General features: G+C 41.9%; 1 protein-coding gene across 2 annotated transcripts; it reads right to left on the bottom strand.

Moving 5' to 3' along the window:
* Positions 1-665: 665 nt before the first annotated feature.
* caprin1a (cell cycle associated protein 1a) lies at positions 666-8,075 on the bottom strand. 2 transcript variants are annotated; one of them, XM_062384820.1, is made up of 17 exons: positions 7,929-8,075; positions 6,713-6,847; positions 6,350-6,412; positions 6,025-6,111; positions 5,531-5,772; positions 5,312-5,394; positions 4,661-4,816; positions 4,528-4,580; positions 4,337-4,420; positions 4,062-4,223; positions 3,530-3,638; positions 2,987-3,048; positions 2,541-2,672; positions 2,122-2,281; positions 1,591-1,779; positions 1,400-1,506; positions 666-1,275 (listed from the first exon to the last, which is right to left on the bottom strand). In XM_062384820.1, exons 2-17 carry the CDS (start codon positions 6,845-6,847, stop codon positions 1,189-1,191), a joined length of 1,911 nt encoding a protein of 636 aa, XP_062240804.1. In that variant the 5' UTR covers positions 7,929-8,075; the 3' UTR covers positions 666-1,188. The 2 variants fall into 2 exon arrangements, with proteins under 2 accessions (XP_062240804.1, XP_062240811.1); XM_062384827.1 differs by lacking the exon at positions 2,541-2,672.
* Positions 8,076-19,803: the final 11,728 nt, after the last annotated feature.

Genomic DNA, 19,803 nt, shown 5'->3' with positions numbered 1-19,803 from the left:
GATCCTAGTTTGAGTAACAAACTGTAGATTTTCTGATAAAACAGCAGTTTGATGTACTTGCTGCCTCTTCTTCTTGTGTAGTGTCGTGTGTCCTTCACGCTGACAGACTTTGTCCATGGCGGATGTGTGTTAACTTGATGCCACTTTTTTGCATCCAGACAAACAACACCTCTGCCTTACTGTGGTTTACGTCATACTAAGTTTTGACATGGAATACTTTTGTTCTCTGCGTGCCAGGCGTAGGAAACAATACTGCCTCATGATTTGCACAAAATGTACAGGTGGTGTTTCCGATTACTTTCTGCTGGATTAAATTCATGTGATGGTACTGTACACCTCCCTTCAACATAAAACAGTTATCCTTCAGGTTGATCACCTGGTGAATAATGTATTAAACATTCACAGTATGATGGAATATACAAATTTTCAGTTTGAAATCATTTGGTTTTGTAATTACCTTGTTTATTTATAGTGATTCATTATAAATGGCATGTACTTTGGGCCTGTTTGTAGGCTGCATGTGAGAATGAACAAACTGAATGTAACAAAGACTTGGCCACTGGAATTGTCTTGATGTCACAGGTTTGAAGGCCTCAGTGACAATAAGACCAAACTGAACCAATCCAATGTGACATGTGAGTGTTCGGAATTAACATAACAGAAAATAATAGAACACAACTTTATTGAAACAGTCTCAATGAATAACATCAGCATACAAAGAGGTGATGGCGTAAGGTGAATGGGGTTAAAAAAAAGAAAGAAAACCAAAACATCGAATGCCTTCATGAGACGTATTAGATCAAAAAGGAAAGAGTGACTGGCAACACTGGGCAGAAGAATATCAACCGCATGGAATTAGATCGACAGTGGCAGGGTATTTTTTGCATTTATTTTGTACAAAAAATAAATTAATGAAATCTTTCAAGTTTACAGGAATATCTATTTGTTGTTTTACAACACACAGACAAGCTGATAATCCTACATGTGGTGAAGTTCAGCATTTTGTGTTAAAACATTAAGAGGATCTAGACAGACCAAAGCAGACTGACTCAGATAGTAGTAGGCCAGGAGTTAAAAAAATAAGATTACAATGAGAAATAAAACATTGTTAGAAAAGTGAACAGGGGCGAACACATTCAAAAATCCTGAATGTTCAACGTGGCGCAACTTGGTGATCCTTGGAATCCTTTAGGACCTCATCGCTTGAGCATTGCCTCGAGACAAGCCTCGAGGTCCTTGGGCGGCTCCCCGCTTGTAGCCTTGCTGATATCCCTCCTTGAAGAAACAACAGAGTTTACCATCAATAGCCATCTTACACATTCAAAAATAGTAGAGTATTAACTGGATAACACACAAGATATTTTGTACATTAAGTAGTGAATAATTAAAGAAGCCTTACCCGCTGGTAGGTGGTATTAGAATAGTCCCGAGATGTGTTAAATTGGGTTTGACCATAACCGCCGCTGGGAGCGTTTGAGAAAGGAGGGCGGTAGCCTTCATATCCCCCTGAAATGATGCATCATGTCAATAAAACAAACCAAACTAAACACAACAGCTGTATATTTGTATAATACAGTTTGATGCCTGTACCTCTAAATCCATTAGAGGAGCCCCGGTATCCATTCATCACGCCTCGGGCGTTCCTGGGTCCGGACCTGGGCGCGGCCCTGCTGTTGTAGAAGGACTGTCCCGACTGTCCAAACCCTGCACCTGGAGTCGTTTCTTCATGAGCTCCTGCTGGAGGCATGACTGGCTCTTGGGGCTGGAACCCACCAACAACTGGACCACAGCAAACAAGACGAAAATGTAAATAACATTCAACCTGAAAAATCTTCACTTGCTTTTTTGCCTCCGTCAAATTGACTGTCATGAAAGGTATTTAGTGTTTCAGGAAGAAGAAAACATAAAGCCTCTGTAAACCCCGACAAATATTTAACCTGACGCAAACAATTCTGTTTATGCAAAATAGAAAACATGTGATTTCCTCTAGAATCCTCATCATAAAATGTGTTTATTTGTTCTCACTATACTTTTTAATGTTGTCTGCTAACTGTAGAGGTGATAAACTATCTCAGCAGCCTGCTCTGGTGTACAGGCAACTAGCTGAAGCTGGAGCCTCACCTGACTGTATTGTTTCCTGTGGGATTTCCGGCTGGTTGACTGTACTCTCTGACTGGCTGCTGAAACCCTGTCCAAAGCCACCAGGGAACTGACTGGGCTGCTTCAGAGGGTCTGCTTGGCCTTCAGTGGCTGGAGGTACAGGTGCATTCATATTAAATACCTGAGGAAGAAGAAAAGGTTTCTGTATTTCAATCTGCAAAAACAAAATATCACAATCCCAGAAGAGCGTCTGGAAAGAAAGGATTCATTTCAGGTTGGGAAATAAGGGCAGTATTGGTATTGCTGCAGCAATTGCTATCCATTGTTTTTCTGCAGCTAATGAGCCAATTCATCTCGTACATACACGTACAGAACCAGAATGTTTTTGACTGAGGATAAAAAGTCCAAACATGTTCACTGGACCCAGATAGAACGCGTACCGCTTGCACTGACTGGAAGGGCGCTGCGTTGACATTGATGCCTCCAGTGTGTGTGGGCTTGGAGACAGGTGGGAAGGCAGAGGACAGGGAACAGGGGGCGGGGGACTGCTCGGACGAAAGAGACATCGAGGCCTGAGGTGGGAGGAAGGAGGAAACAGGGATGGCGAGGAAACAAGGATTGTGGAGAGGTCAATGTGAAAGAAGGGATCTAAGATTTTCCCTTTCTACCCTATCACATTTTTCTGTAACTCCCTGTAAAACAAAGTAGATGAGATCATGATATGTTGAAGAGCATCTCGGTAAATCCATGTAGCAGCACTTTTAAAACAAGGCCCACCAATACAATGACCTGTACTTCTCTAGTTAATAAAAGGATGCAGCGCTCTTTACAACACATCAAAACCTCACCAACTGATTCCTTCTTGCTGAGCTTCAACTTGACTTACTTGTGAGGATTCCTGTGGTCCCGGCACAACACTTGTTTGAGGAAGTCTGGACTCTGAAAGGGCTGTTGGAGAAAATAAAAAAGTTATTAAGACTTTAGAAACTACTCTGTGTGGTACACTAGAAGGAAAATACATTTGGATCAAAAGGATGTGGACACTGTTCAGATTTTTATAATTTGGACTGTGCAACACCAAAATGGAATGCAGATGTAATACAAGTTAAAGTTCAGACTTTCAGATTTAATTGAAGTTTGATTAAAACAGTTAAGCAATTAAAGCCATTTTACATACTGGCACATCAGAGACCACGAGGAAATGAATTCTACATTTCTCCAGTTGCTGCTTTTTGTGGGTCTGTAACTTGTCTTCAGTGAGTACAAAGTATGCTAAGTAGGGTTGACTGACTTGAAGATTTATTTTGAACTAATACTGGAAGTTTTCTCTTCAATCAATCAAATCTTCAATCCAAATACCTAAAACAGTGACCAGACATTTCTCAATAGAATCTTTTCAGAGTTTAAAGTAAAGTGAAGTGGCACTGACGTGAAGGGCAGCTCATCTGCTGCAGGTCCGCAGACTGCGCAGGCTTCATGGGCTGAGCAGACACAATGGCTGGGTCCAGAGCCTGGCCGTCAAACTCCAACACTGATTCCTGGGATAAAAAGGGAAATATATTGTTGAATCATGGATCAGATTTAGAGACAGTGATGTAACAAAGCAAGTCCTGCATCCTACAACAGCTGGCATTTGCCCTCCTCGAGGCTTTCAATAAATCAGCTGAGTCAGTATCATGTGTTAAATCTCTTTATATTTTCTTTCTACCTTAGTGGTGGGCACTTTTGTTTCCATGCAGCACTAATGTATTCTTGTAAAGTGCTCCACAAAATAGGATTTTTTTTACTTAAGTATGTTCCTATGGGTTAGGGTTATATAAACTAGCTCCACGCTTGCTCTACGGATTCCCTTTCTGTAGCTCCCTGTGTCATTTAACTTCGTCTCCATGAGAAAGCCGACAAAGATTGAACTACATCGATCAATAAGCTGGACACGTCAGTATATAGCAAAAGTATTTCACCTGCATGAAGTTGTAGGTCCCCTGCATCTGGGCCATGAGGTCTTGCACTACTTGCTTTCTGACCACTGGGTCAGCGTTGGGAGGGGGGCTGTCACAGTTCATGGGAACAGTGGGCTCTGGTGTCAGCTGGGCAGGGGGCTGCTGCTGGAGGGAATTTACCATCTATTCAACACAAATACATATGACAAATGTATCAGAGTAATGTTGTTGAAGCATGGCACAGTGGCATTATGTTGACATGGTATCACTGTTGTGATTGCAGCTCAGCAGCGTACCTGAGCCTCCACTGTCCACTCCTCCACTTGTTCTTTGTCTGTACTGCTGTACGAAGCTTCTGGAATGAACTGTCTGTTTACAAACTATAAACACAAGACAACAAACTGAAAATGAAAAAACAGCAGAGAGCAAGAAATCGCATTTGTGTGATTTATAAAACAAGTTGAGGCAATTCTCATGGAAATCTCACCTCTGTGGTTTCCACTTTAATTGGGGGGGTGTATTTTTCACTCGCTGTTCCTTCTGGAGAAAAAAAGGCAAATGAGAATTCAGTTTTCCTAAAGAAATAATGCACACACATCTGTGAGGGGGTTTTTAGTTACCAGGTTCTGATAGCTGCTCCCCAGCGTTGGACTCAGCCACCACAGTCTGCTCCTCTGGTTCCTCTTCCTGCTCACACGTCCCATTCTGATGAGTTTGGGCTCGGTCAAAGTAACCACTGAGCAGCACTTTGTCCAGAATGTCCTTCAGTGACTTATCTGGAATTAAGAGTGACAAGTTAGAAAACAGAAAAAAGTCTCATTGATTGATACAAACAGTTCCTTGAGATAATAGTCAGACGAAAAATAATGCAGAGCCCAGAGTTTCTATGAAAAAAATACTTTGGCTTCCTAATAAATTTAATAACCCCCAATGACAAAGTGAAAATATCCATATCAGCAGCCAACATCAATCAGGTCTTAATGGTAGAGAATGAGTTGGTGGAAGCTACTTTGAGACATGCACATTAAAGCCAGAACATTTAAAAGAACTTTGAGGGCAAGCAACACCAGCCACTGCTCAAACGCACAAAGCACCCCCCCCAAGGGACATTTTTATCATTACGGGTTACTGTTTGGAAATTGATGTGAAAATGGTAATTTTATTAATTTCCATAAAGTACAACATGCAAAGAGCTTACTGAATACTTTCAACAGTAATTGTAGCATCATTTAATTGTGTAAACGAGCGGAGGATAAAAACACAAAACTCACATGTGGTCCCTGCCACAGCCTTGTCATGGCCCTCCAGCAGTTCCCACAAGTGTGTGGAGGCTTCTTCATATTGGTCAGTCAACCTGCACACAGGGAAACACAGTTTGATAATAAGCTACTGATCCTCTGTTCAACAGTCATTTACACAACATATTTAAATGGTGAAAATAAAGCACACTTATATATTTGTGGTACTGGAAATCCCAGGTCCCCTCTTACCTGACGTCATAGTTCCTATCAGGTCCAACAAGCTTGTAAAACTCATCAAGGGAGGTGAGGTCGGCATCAGTGAGCAGAGGGGAACCAGTGGCATCGGGTCGTTTAAGGTCCTGTCTGACGCTCTCATCTCCCAACTGGTCCAGTAAAAACTGAAGCTCCAAAACCGTCTTCAGCCGCCGCTGCTCCATCTCCTCTCGCTGGAGCTGTTCCCGTCTTGCCGTCTTTTTCACTGCCTTTTGAATCTGAACACACAAGGTCACGCATGTTTAGGTGCATTTTGTTTCATGAGTCTCAAACAAATCAATGAAATACAATGGCTGAGATCTCGATATAGATTTTACTTTACTGGAGACTGAGAAGACATTTGCTACCGCTGCCGTTGTGAATAAATATCACTTAAGAGATGCATCATACAGAGAAAACCATCAAAATGAATGACGACAAGGTTTGAACCAATCACCAGCAAATGAGACTTAAAACAACTCAGGTCTCACCTCTTGGCCCAATGCCATGAAGTTTCTCTGCAATTCTCGAGCAAACTCAAGATTGTAGGTGATCTCTTGGTACTTCGTCAAGGCGTCCTTCAGGTGTAACAGGAAAAAATAAATTCAGATGTACAATTATAGAACTGATATTATAGGTTGCAGTAATTTAAGAATGCACTGTTTTTGCAGAAAATATGAGAACCCTGATTAGATTCTGATAAATTAAAGAAACAAAAAAGCATTTGTATGGAATGTCAAGATGTTCAGTTAATATTGCAGCAGATGTAAAAAAAAAAAATGAATTGTGTACCAACTGCAGTTTCTCTTTTCTTACCAACTGATCTTGATTCAGGCTCTCTCCTTTATTTTTCCTTGCCTGGTAGTCATCAAGTTTGGACTGTAAGAATAAAAAAAAAATACATGAAATACAGAATTTAAGTTGAAATAAATTATACATCAACAGAAAAATCACATGCTTGCATGAAAGAGACTATTTCTGATCAGGCTGCTGGTCGAAATGCTCAAAATCTCACATTTCTCCTCTGACATTCCAAATAGATTATTATAATGTGTGTTGCGCCAAATGATTAAAGAGGATAATTATGCCGTATCATTATGCAATATATTCCCAACAAAACACAACCAGCTTAGGGCTACACAAAACAAATGTATTTAACCCTGGCAGAACTACAAATACCTTTTTCTTCTCCATGTTGCGAACCTTCTTGTCCATCACACCAAGAACCTGCTTCATGGCCTCAGACTGACTTCCATTCCCCAGGTCTGGTGTGACAGACTGGACAGCACTGTTGCCAACCATAGCTGAAGGCATCTATGGAGAGAAGAGGTTAAACAGATTAATTCTGAAAAAACACCTCCGGGGCTGACCCAGTTGGGTTATGCAATGGACTGTAGAAAGTTGATACTTTTAATGGAAAAACCCAATAGTTTTACAAAGGTACATTGGGTGTAGTTTCTTGGATTTTCGTCCTGGAATAATTTATACTGATGTAGGAGATGGGGGCATTTTGCACAAGGCTCTTCACTGCATGTTTAATATTGATACATATATAGATTAGTTCAAATTATTTTATTTTATAGGCTCTCAAGTACAAGTCCGCTGAGGATACACGCGTTACCCAGGGGGATTCGCTTTGAGTAAGGTTCGAGACCCTTCCATGGTGCAGACAGCTTTTATGACTTTCGTGTCATCTGGGGTTAACGTTGGGACAATGACAGTCAAATGAGGCTGGGCCAGAGAAAGTGAAGCATGGATAATCCAGCAGATCAGGCCGTCGTCTATTTTGGCTAAGAACGAATAAAACGGATTATGCTCAATCATGGGGAATCACATGTGTGCAAGAACTAAATCAGTCTGGAAGTTATCACAAGTTAAAAACGCAGGCCTGCTAATCAAAGTTAAAACCCCCTAGCCCCATTAGAAGACACCGGCTAATCTCACGTTGAGAGATGCTAACCTTACACGACCAACCCACATCCCTTCGGGTTAAACAAGACTAAATAAACCCGTGTTCGTTCGCGGTCTTGGACTGGTGCGAGGTTAACGTTAGCTAGCTACACCAGAACCGTTCAGTAGGCGAGGAACACTGCTCCTAATCTCCCCATCCTATTGTTAGCATGGGAAGCTAGCGTGCTCGGTAACGTTATGCGGCTAAGCCCGGACTCAACCCCGCAGGTCACTTGAAGCTAAACCGATTAAAAGATGTAATTCTGGGGGGTTTTGTTCTCGGTTGATGAACAAGTCGAATCTTAACTGAACATTTTCAGCCGTTAAAAACAAAGAGCTCGACGGGACGCTGCGACAACTCGCTCGGGGGGGGACAGCGAAACATGATTAAAAGACGGTTTTGTTCCGCCGCCATTTGTCGGCGACGGCGTGTAGACTCTTTTACCTTTAAACTCTTTGTCTTCAGAGAGCTCGTGTGCGGGCAGATTGAAGGGGAGCTGAGCGAGCGCAGTCCGAGTCGGTTAGCTGCTCCGGGCTCTTTCTGGAAGGATGCTCAGGCTCACACCGGCCGAACTAGCTGCTGCGGCTACAAGGACCCCCAGCCGCGTCTCTGCGAACCTCCGAGCTGCCTGAACAAAAAAAACATACATCTCCAGAAGAATAAACCCAGACAGGTGACGTCATTCTGTTGTAACGACAACAGGTTGACGCTGTTGCGACATTTATTTTGTCCCCTTTTGATTGATTTTTGTTTTTTAGATGCATATGTTCAGCAGGAATCAGGATCTGATTCCAGATGTTGGGTATATATGTTTTGACAGGAGGTGTAGCCCGTCTCGTAGACTGTATATGTGTATAAAACCCTGTGTATTTATGTATATACAGTCCTTGATCTGACTGAAACATCTTTACATTTCCTTTAAAGGTACAGTGTGTAGAATTTAGTGACATCTAGTGGTGACGTTGCATGTTGCAGCTGAGTGCCCCCTCTCCTCAGCCTCCCCTTTTCAAACATGAGAGAGAACCTTGGGCAGCCCAAATTTTAATAAAAATTCAAAAGATGTTTAGTTACTGTAAAAAATAAAAAAACATGGTGGCCTCCGTAGAGAGGACCAGCCCCTGATGTAAGTATAAAGTATTTAAAAATAAAGGGCAAATTTCAAGGTAACGGAAACAGAAATTCAAAGAGTTTAGATGAAACACACTAGTGAAAACACCACAAAGACTCATTTGATATTCACTTCCTGTCACTAGATCCCTTTCACCTAAATCTTAAACACTGAACCTTTGGGTAATTGATTTTGGTTTGAATGCATATTCTTAATAATGGGAGACCACATCATTTAGGATGGCAAAATTGTATTTATAGTACATATATGTTGTAAACTCAACTGGTTGTGACTATACTGCTGTACATGATATGTTTGTTTGTTTGTAGATATTTGTTGTTGTTTTGTGGGTTTTCGTTGTGCCTCATCTGCAGGTCTATGTGTTGTATATCCCTGTATTAAAGGTTGAAATGCTGTGCTCATCATTGTATAGGCCTCACCCAACTAAAAAATCAATTCACAATTTTTATTTTTTTCATCTAACATTTTATTTCATGTTTGAAGGACAGATGATCCTTTAGTCTCAAAGCCCATGATCCCTCCTTGATCAGAACTCTGAGACAATACAGTGAAAGTAAAAATCTTAGGAAGCCTTAAATTGAGGATGATTATATATGACTGAAAAAACTACAGTAAGCAATAGCAAAACTTGAACAGAAGGTGGCGCAGGCGTCCCATCTGCATTTTGATGGCATCGCAAAATAATGTCAAAAACCAAACCAAGCCAAATAAGTTACTCTCTCAGATAGTCCTATAATGTGTGCTTACTGTGAAGCTGCTGAAATTTCAAATTGTACTCTCTCTGCCTTGTCTGTGGCTTTCGGGCAACATGAATCAACAACCATGTGGTGATGTGCACAGATAAATTAGTTTAGGAGGAAGAAAAAAAGGACAAATCAAGATTTTCTCCGGATTCTTAGGTTGTGTAACAAAATGACTGTAATTTTGTATTTCATAAATATCACAAAGCCAAAAAACAATCCAGTACACATTGATACTAACAGTACAGGCGCTGGTTTATTCCTCATGTCTTGATCAACACAAATGTCGAAACCTAATACTAATATAAACTGTTTTAGATTAACAGTCGTGCCAATAACAAAAACTTGCTCTCGGACATTCACAGAAGAGTTGATGTTTTTTGCCTCTGCCCTGTTTTTATAACTCTACTGATGAGTTTATCATTATTTGGTCGTGTAACAGAGAATTCCCAAAGCATATTTATCTTTCAAGAGATCAAAAAGTCAAAGTTCAGATCTCTCTCTCTTTGCATCACATGGTAAAAATAACAGCACATGAGATCGGCATTATTAAACCTTCACAGCTTCGGAACTTCTCAATGGACTTTCACGCTAACTTTTCACACCTCCTTTATGATCCCTGTGCCGGTTTTTCCGATCCATGCCAGGTATGCCTGTACTGTAACTGGTGAGGTGGGGGGTGCAAGGACCTCTAGCTCCTCTCTCTGATGTGGGCTGCTGAGTAATGGGTGTACATCCCTCAGTGCTCCTCTCCTGCAGCACATCTGAACGGATTAAATATGTGCAGAGGATTTATTGGCTGAAAAACCACAAGAGCCCTACAAACACGTCGGCCCCAGACCACTTGTAGCGCGGGCCAGGCCAAGCACAGGGAGTCTCTTTCTACTCCTTCTTTCATACTATGCATTTTCCTGACCGTTTATTTACATTCTTATTTAACCTCTCTCAACCATTATCTAAAATTTCATTTGGTTTTGTAAAACTTCACCAGAAACACAGACCTGAAACCAGGATCTTGGTTGTTTCCAGACTTTTTCTTTGGTGGTGAGGAGCTTTTTCCACACACAGCCTCCCTTCAATTAACTGGGCAACATTAATAATTCATGGCCCACATGTGTTACAGACAGATTACGAGCATCTCCACGTAACTACCGTCATTATCATTATTACAGCCGGAGAATTTTATTCACCATCATGCAGTCTGGGATTCATGCGATTGAGGTTTGATTTTGGAATGAGGCTCAAGGGGGAGATTTGTTTACGGTGCCGGCCTTTGAGACAAACCGTGATGATTGGTCTCTCCAGTGCAGTTGCAATTGAAAACCAAATGTATTGTTTCCTCATCGGAGAGCATTTACAAGACCACATTGATGCACTTGGGGATGATGGTATTTTCCTATATAGTTGGCCATTGTTTAGTGTCCACAGGTAGTGTGTCACATGTTATGTTGAATATGTTCATATTGTTATTACTTGTATTTGTATTTTGAACATGAAATATAACAAATATTTGAATTGCTGAAACTGGAAGAGTGTTTTTTCCAATTCCAGTTGTTTGTGCTTTGTACTTGTTTTTCATGTGTTGGGTTTCTTTCATCACAAGTTCTTGATTTGTATCAGAAGTCAACACAGAAGTTATTGAGTCAAAGATATCATGACATGATTCATGTAACAGTTAACGTGATAACACAGAGCTTCAATGCAGAACATCTGCTTTGCTTGAAAAACACAGTTCAAAAATAGAAAGTACATTTCATGGCATGCCTCCTCTGTCACGTGAGACACTGTTGGACATTTTTTTAAGTTGCATAGCTTATCAGCCTCTGTCACATGTCAGGTACAAGTTAAGAACTAGTGTGCTCACAACTCCAGACTCATCCTTGTTTTATTTTATCAATTATTTTTCCTGCCCTGCATTTGTGTTTGCAAATAACGCACAAAGCCTCTCCGTGAAAAATCTTATACTACTTGCTAACTTATCATGAACAATAAGTCTAAAAGGAAAGTTTGCTTACTTAAAATCTTGTATTCCTATATTATAATACAGAAACATTGACTAGGCACGAAGTAAAGTTGAGGTTGTTGTTTGGTTAAATGGTCTGATCTCACTGTGAGGAATGGAATAAAGTAAACTAGGAGCTTTGACTCCCTGTCCTGGGTTGCGTGACTGGTGTGGGCTCCTGAAGCCCAAACCTTAGTGCTGGGGCATCAAAGACCTGCTCTGCTCAGTCACAGGAATCCAACACAGAAACTGATGTTATCTGACAGCATGAAACCAAAGTAGACCTGGCTCCTCTGTCCTATGGAGCCTGGTCCATGAAGGCATCACGAGAAGTTGGCTCAGGGATGAAACACCAACAGAGGTTCCGATTTTTTGGACCTTGTCTGAAACTAGATTCAGACCAGCACATGTCACTCATGGACTAGTTAAAGCAGCTATTCACTTCAAGCTACATGATAGTTAATTCACATTTATCAACTGTTTTTCTGAGACTGAACTATTGATATAAAAAAAGTGCTTAAAATTCATAATTTACAATTTTACAAGTTGGGTCATTTATAGTAGGATATGGATTAAATAAAGATCTCATTAGAACTTCACGCCAATTCCGGATTAAAAAAACTCAACTAGAAGCTACACACAGTCAAAATAGGCAAATCTGAGATTTGAGTGAATCCTCATCACAGATGACAAGAGATAATTTGGGCTGAAATGTACGACTGCACGCTTCTTGGAAACATTCTGCGGTTTTTGTTCAGACTCAACCCATTTTGCTGAAAAGCAAATGGAATGTGTCATGTTTGCTCTGCGTTTGGATTCAGATCAGCTCGGATGAAAATCTATAGCTAAGCTCAGGGCCAAATAACCTCCACTGTCCATTTGTGTATCTCAAAGTTATGGAGGAGTTTCAGACTTCCACTGTTAGCTCACGTGAAATCCATCCCCGCTGAAATACCAAAACAAAGGAGATGTGGGGATCATAATGCTTCATCCAAGCGAGACAAACTGGAATCATACTTGGCTGCCGCCCGACCGTGAAGATGGTATCAACCACCAACCGTGGCTGGTCACAAAAATGTCCTTTATACATCCTGTTGTTTGTGTTGCAACAGCAAAAATACAGTTTATCAAATCTTGAGTTACTTAAAGAAACAGATACACAACTTTAGAGTAAAAGCTTTACTTTATTGTCCTTAAATAACTCCCACTTAAATCCATTGTCTATATGCGTACCATGGAAGGACCTATGCAGAAAAAGCCCACACGACTGGCTTGGAAACACAGAACCTAAATGAGAAATGTAATACACATACGTGACATGTCAAGTCAGAGCTTAAACAGACAAGTGTGGACCTGGATAATGACAAATGTGCGACTGTTTTAAACGAGTGTGGACAGAGCTCTGATGTTATGCCTGCTTGTTTCATTTAAGTATTCATGCAACAGCGGGACACACAGGCGGCTGACGTCTGGTTTGCATCCTCAACGAAACTCTGTGTCCCCCCCCCCCATATCCCAGAATTCCCTGTGCTGCTGGTGAGACGTTTGCACAGAAGGAGAGAGTATCTGGACCCTGTCAGCATTTCCCTGAAGACCTCAATTTTACAGGCAGGCTAAATTAGATCAGCCTTGATTGCTATTTCAAATGATGGGAATAGCATGAGGCTGTGTTTTGGTCATTCCCACCCATCCCTCGCTGTCTCATTGCTGTCGGAGTGCTGTGTACAATTCTGTCCAGCTTCATAACTCACTCAGCGGCTTCAGAGCCGGTGAGTGAGGGAGTGAGTGGGCGTTGTGACAGTGACGCAGGGCTGATGTGGCAGGTGCTCTGTGGATGATCTGAGGTCAGAGTCTAGATTGAGCCTGAAGAGCTTTTAAGGAAAGACAGGCTACTGACATTATGCACCAGGCATCTGTCACAGTCTGCGGATTCATGCAGAGGAACCAGTACCTCCAGACGCCATCACAAACAAACACACACTGCCACGCAATGGGTGACACCCCCGTAAGAAGAGTGCCAGAAGCCCAGCGAATACACTGGTGACCGGGTTTAGTCATCCACAGTCTCCATTTCAGTCACAGGAGCTCATGTGTTTTTCACATTGATATACCAGTGCTGTTTACTGGATGTTGTATGTGTTGCTGCATATTTATGCATTTGTGTATTTACATGTTCGTGTTGTCATCACTATACACCCTGTGCTTGGGCTAAATCTAGAAAGTGTTTTGGACTAAGAGTTAGAAATACAGGCCGTCGTCATTTACGACTTCGGACAATTAGTTGGTTTACACATGATTTTTGCTACACATCTGCCATGGCGCCTCTTCAAAGGAATGTCAGGATTTGTCCATATCCAACAGGATCTACAATGTTTATATAAATTAAGGTGTTTATAAATAAGTTCATAAATTGTTAAATTAATGAATTGGTGTTTAATGTTAAACTGTTCTGTGTTGATACTGCAGGGTAGTTTGGCTTCCTCACATTTTGTCTTCAGTATTCTACTTGAGCAATGAAGAGTGTCACAATATTAACTGAAGGAAAACATGATTTTTTTTTTAAGTCAAGCTCTTGAAGAGGAATCTCCTGTGAAAAAATAAAGAGTGCTGGTTGAAGTGGAGAGATACAGGCAGAGGAACAGACAGAGGGAGACACTGTGTGACTGACATCTGAGGCACAACAGTTCATTATGTAGTTAAAGCTGCAGATCGAGTGGTATTGGTGGTGGTGTGACTGTGCATTCATTGTGAGGCAGCCTGATGCTACTCCAGGTAGACAGAAAAACAGGCCGTGGAAAATTGAGCTTGGCTGCTTTCCCATCGTCAACCATGAAATTAAGTCGGTTTATTAAGTCTGTTAGAAAGAAAAAAAAGCTGAGCAGTTTGTTTTAAAACTGATAACAGAGCAGGGCACCCCCGTCACCATGGTGGTACCTCTGACGTAAATACACTTGCAATTATGTTCCAACATGGATAATCTGTCTCCAATTTGGAGTTAGTTTGCTCTGGAGCTGGAAATTGACTTCAGAAAGTGTAGAGTGAGCAAGGGCTCAAAGGGTAATCCGTATAGATAATGGATGGATGGATGGATGGATGGATGGATGGATGGTTGGGTGATGAGCAAGGATTTCCAGAACTGCTATTGTTGAGACAGTTCACAAAAAAGCTGAAAATATATTCTGATGAGAATAGTTTAGTTTAGAGTGTTTTTTTTAACTATGACATTTCCTGACTATTTAAGCTCCTTAAAATAAACTGTACACACCAACTCATACAGAGACACAAGAAGGAACCAAGAAAACACATTAATAAGAAAATTAATTTGAATGTCACCCAAGTAGAGCAAATATCTCAGAAGGGCCCAAATGATCCCCTTTAATTCAATGTCGCTGAACCGAATGCCTCTCACTCATAGAAATCAGTTCGCTGAAGGTACCTGATTCTTTCATCAAGATCCAAACATTATTCTTTGGGCTATTAAAGTGTCATAAAAATGCAGTTAATATCTTGCAATGTTAAGGAAATGGAAAAACATATATGCCTGGATCTGCCCTTGTTTTTCCCTGACCCTTTTCACATCCCTCTACCAAGCTTTTACACAACCACTATTGATGTTTGTTTAATAGCACACAGTTGGCTTGTTATTTCCTAAAGTTGTAGTCTTATTTAATGAAATTAAACAATACAACATTTCTCAGAACCTTGTTGTTTATTTGTCCCGTCCACTTATCTCTTCATCCCGACTCTGTGACGTGCACTGGGGGAACGACGTGCTAATCTGTTGGCTGTTTGGCTTGTTGCCTCGTTCTAACAAGACTAATAAGCCCGTCGAGCTGCAGCAGCCTCCATATGAACTCACCTGTGTATCTTGGTCTAACATGACATCTGTTTGGCTTCACTTGCTTTTGACTGATGTCAAGCTGTGGCTGATCCCTCCTGCTGCTCGCTGTCTGCACGGGAAAGTGGAGGCTGCAGCAATGCTTGTGTTTTTTACATCCAATGCCTTAAGATTATTATTTGTTAAGTGAAAGGGTTTTCTGTCTGTCACAAGGGCAACAACAGAAAATTACTATTTGGGGTCCAAGTATAATGAAGCCTCCATCGTGCCCGTTCAGTGCATATCAGTAAACTGGAGGTCAGGGGGTGCACATCTGGGTTCCTCGCTTAAAGGAGCGGAGCTGTGGTTCTGGGTTTAAACACACTGTAACTGCCACAGGAGGAACAGAGAGGGCTTCAGAGAACGCAGACTCTCCTGTCAGTGAAATAAGGCCAAGCCGTGCAGATAGCCAGCAGGGCTTGTTTCCTCCTGTCAGTGAGGAAAGAAGACCATGACCAGTGTAAATACAGCTCTCCCTCCTCCTCCTGGCTTTCATTCTCTCCGGCCACACTCCTCCCTTCGCTCCGTGCATCTCATCTCCCAGCTCTTACCACAACTGTAAAATGACAAGAAACAGCGTTCGGTCCCACGTTGACAGACTCAAACAAGCTAGAATTTATTTTACATATTGGATGTAAAGTCTGTGAATGTATATCTGACCCCCCCCCCCCCCCCCGCCCTTCCAAGTAAAAACTCATCTATAATCATGCTTGACATCATTCTGCTGCAGTGTACTTCAGGACAAAAAGCACGCAGGACACAGTAATTACAGTGACCTTACAGATGCAATCAAGAGCTCAGTGTCCTCCAGCAGTTCTCTAGTCTTTGTTCCACGGGACCATCTCAAACGCTTGTGTTTGCTGCTCGTTCTGCAAAACAAACAAAGACAAGCGGAGCTGGAGCAGTGATTAGAGAAATCAACAAATCCTCGACAGGACATGAGCGCATCGGGCCTGTAGGCCAGATCAGGTTCTTTGGAAAAGGTGAGTCAATGAGGGTAGAGGATGAATGGAGGGGGGAGTGTGTGTGTGTGTGTGTGCGGGGGGGGGGGGCTGTTGCTGAGGGACCAGAGGTGTGAACTCCGAGCTGACAGGGCAGCCTCTCTCGATTTAGTTTTCCATATCCGTCATGGGAACATCACTTCTATTTTCTTTTCATTACCAAAACCAATCTCTCCACAATCCTTCCAAACAACAGAGGAATAACAGCTTATTTGCTCTGTGTGGCCTCGGTGGAAGGTGGGCAGGATCCTCGGAGTTGTCTGGCTCAGTGCTCGGCCGAGGTAGAAACAATCTTGTGAATCACTGAAAAATAAAAGTCTCGCCTACGGACCTCTGGATTCTTTCACTCTGTAGTTTAACTGTTTGGAGGACGATACTGTGCATTAGAATGAGTGAATTTAGTAAAAAATGAAATAAGTAGGAGCTACATGATAGTAGAGAAGTTTGATGGCACATACCTTATGGTCCTAACAGCTCTGATAGGCACAACCCCGATGTGACTCAGCTGGGAGAAGCCTTTCCCCTGACCTCCTTCAAACATATCTTGTCCACCTTCACAAAAAAGATATAAATATGCCCCCAAAAATTGTTTCTATAATTATTAAACTATATATGTATCTTTAAACAAACAATATGTAATTTCGGCCACTAGGGGTCCCTCAATCAAAACAATCACAAAATACTTAGTTTCATGTCATCATGACACAACCTATGGGATCATGGGAGTTTTTGTGTTTATCGCCATTACCGATGAAAATCGACCTGACGCAGCTCTTAAAGGTGATGAATAAACGTGAACCATCACCAGTGACCAATGCAAACAGTGGACGGAAAAGACAACACTGGCTACCCGGCTGCTAACTGGCTGCTAACTGGCTAACAGTGTGTTTTTACTCTGTCATATGTTGTCTACAGAAGTTATAGAAGAGTGGACATGATGCAATTAAAAGGCGACAGAATGAAGAGTCCCCTTACCCTGAATAAACCTTTGGAATTCTTTTGGTTTGAACATTGTTGGAAACATTTTTGATAATATAGGTACTCAAAAACATAATGTACAACATAGGTCTAGTTGATTTAACTAAAGAGATAAATATTATGACTTTGTTTAGAAATATGCTAAGGAGCAGAGGTCCTTGTAAAACTGTGTTAATTATATTAGACCACATCTTTTGACTGCACAGCTTCAAAAATCCCCCAAAATGAAATGTGGCTGATGTTTTCACCCAGTTTGAAAACATGAGCAGATGTTCCCCTGTCTCGGCTTCTTTGGCCAGACAGGTGAGTGATGCATAATGCCATGGCTTGGCACCGCCGCGCACGACTCAGCTCTGTCTCCACCTAATTGTCCTTCCCACACATAGCCTGGTTCAGATCACATCTGACATGTTCGCAGTGAAACGCACAGAAACGCTCTCTGAGTACATGTGAAACACTTTAGTCTCTGCAGGACGTGTTTAAAAAGTGTGTAACTGTTGAGTCGCCCCTGGCTTTGAGGCTACTAGTATATCAAAAGAAGATAAAGTCGATGATGGTCGGTCAAATTCCTCTGAAAAATCTCCCAGAAAAGCTGAAGATCCTCAGAGAAGAATGCTGTCCGCCCAGAGTTCAGTTAAGTGGAGGGGACAGGCAGTCGTGTCTGCATTGATTCATCTCCGCATGATCAAAAACTAGTTTTTGTCCTGTGAGTGTGGTCTGAGGAAGACAATAAATCAGTGCTGTGTATTTCAAAATAGAACAAAAGGTTGTGCGGCCCTGCTGTGCAATGTTATCCTGTAGGATGCCTGCTCGGTCTGGTGCGTATGGCACATCTCTGCCAGGAGTCCTTGAGATAGTTTCCTGCCATAAAAAGCATGTGTGAAAAAGAAGAACACGAACCGCTCATTTTCAAAATCACGTTAACACCAGAGTGGAACTGGAAAATGTCTGTTTTTTGAAAAATAAATCCAGGACTTATCTCATGAGTGAATCAAAGGGAGGTTTTGAACATTCTATTGGCAATTATTGTCTGCAGACGGTGGTGCTGTCCAGCTCCTCAGTGTGCTTTTTCAAACGGCCAGACACTCGCTATACTTCTTCTGTTTTCTTCGTGCCCGGGCTTAGCTTTTAATGTAACTGCAATCAACCACAACAAGATTTTTGAGGCCCAGCGTTCATCCCCCAGAAATCCCACCAAACGTGAGTGGTATTGGAATTCCGGAGCACCATGCCAACCGTGAAGCCTCCCTGCGTCTCGCAAGCGCTGCACGGAGGGGCAATTTTCCTCCGGGCTGAACTTCCCAAAGCTGCCTCACCTGGAATCAATCTGTAACACAATCGAAGGGTCCTGACTTGAAAGCCCATTCCTTCCCTTTGAAAGTCTCGTCTTGGTAGCCTGCACGGCGCTGGAAACAGGCCTTTTGTAATCTGCAGATACAAAAGAGCCAGGGATTGGGACGAGTATCCACCCATCAAAGTGCATTACGCAAACAATCGAGAAACAAAGCTCAGATACTCCCTGTTTTTTTGCAGCTTTTTTACTGGGAGGAGGGGGAAAACTGGGCTTGCGTTTGGAAATGTTAAGTCCTGTTGTCATTTGTTATTTTCCTCTGGATCACGCCGTGTCATTTCATTTTCCTCTTTTACATTTGACGCGAGTACTTCTGAAGTATACGATCACATTTTAAGCGACAGGTGGGAGTCGGGCACTGAGCTCCTCTGCTGTAATTTGACGGCTTTCTTTCCACAGTGGCTCTAAAAATTTGCCCCACCGGCGTTCTCTCAGCCCCTCCAATTGGCAAGAGGGGGCAATTAAAGTTTAATAGCTGTCCGTTCAGGGCTCCTGGGAAATTTAGTCCTGAGTCAACATGCCAAAGGCCATTTCCTTCCTTCATGTCTTTCTCTGCGAGCAAAAGCTCTCTCAAGTAAAATGGCATCATAGGCCTTTCCTCAGGAAGGCGGTTTGTAACTGTACTGTAGATAATGTGCTGTAGTATTGATAATAAATGCAAGAATATCTCATATATGTATTAGACAGTATCAGACGTCTAAAAGATGAGGCTAAGATTCACCGCTTCTTTCCCACATTCAAAGGAATTACCAGTTATTTTTGTGCACAATCCTTCAAAAAGGTTATTTACTCTCTCATACATGTGATTTCAATTGAATGATTAGCTGCAATTGAATCAGCAGCAGTGTGTTGGATGTAAAGCATGAAATGAAAAGGACACTTGTTCAGGGAGTCTTCTCTCGACACACTCACAGGCCCAAACTTTGACCGACAGTCACAAGCCGACGCTGACACTCGGCCAACACTGTGTCCTTTGCTGCTCTGCAAAGAGTGAAGTCCGGCCAAATTGTACATGCCTCCATTCAGTCTGCATAATTAGTTTATTATGTCTGTCTTTCATGTTCCTAATTCTCACAAGAAAAGCGTTTTTTTATTCGGTACACATGTCATTTTGTTTCAAACATACTGGTCTTTGATTCGCAAAAATATTTTGGACATGAGCTTCACCTTTTGTCAAATCTCAGTTCTGTAACAATCATCTCTGTGTGTTGAATTGATGCGTTGAAGATTAGAAAAACCTA

Source organism: Platichthys flesus, chromosome 1, assembly GCF_949316205.1.
Source record: "Platichthys flesus chromosome 1, fPlaFle2.1, whole genome shotgun sequence".
Lineage (NCBI taxonomy): Eukaryota > Metazoa > Chordata > Actinopteri > Pleuronectiformes > Pleuronectidae > Platichthys > Platichthys flesus.
The sequence above is the reverse complement of the archived record's forward strand: the minus strand, read 5'-3'. Positions and strand labels throughout refer to the sequence as shown.

Excerpts from the sequence above, each read along its gene's own strand:
- caprin1a (XM_062384820.1), bottom strand. The coding sequence starts at position 6,847 with ATGCCTTCAGCTATGGTTGGCAACAGTGCTGTCCAGTCTGTCACACCA. Across the intron at positions 4,224-4,336 it reads AGTGGACAGTGGAGGCTCAG|ATGGTAAATTCCCTCCAGCA; the intron begins GTACGCTGCTGA and ends TGTGTTGAATAG. Across the intron at positions 2,282-2,540 it reads CCTTCCAGTCAGTGCAAGCG|GTATTTAATATGAATGCACC; the intron begins GTACGCGTTCTA and ends CTTCTTCCTCAG.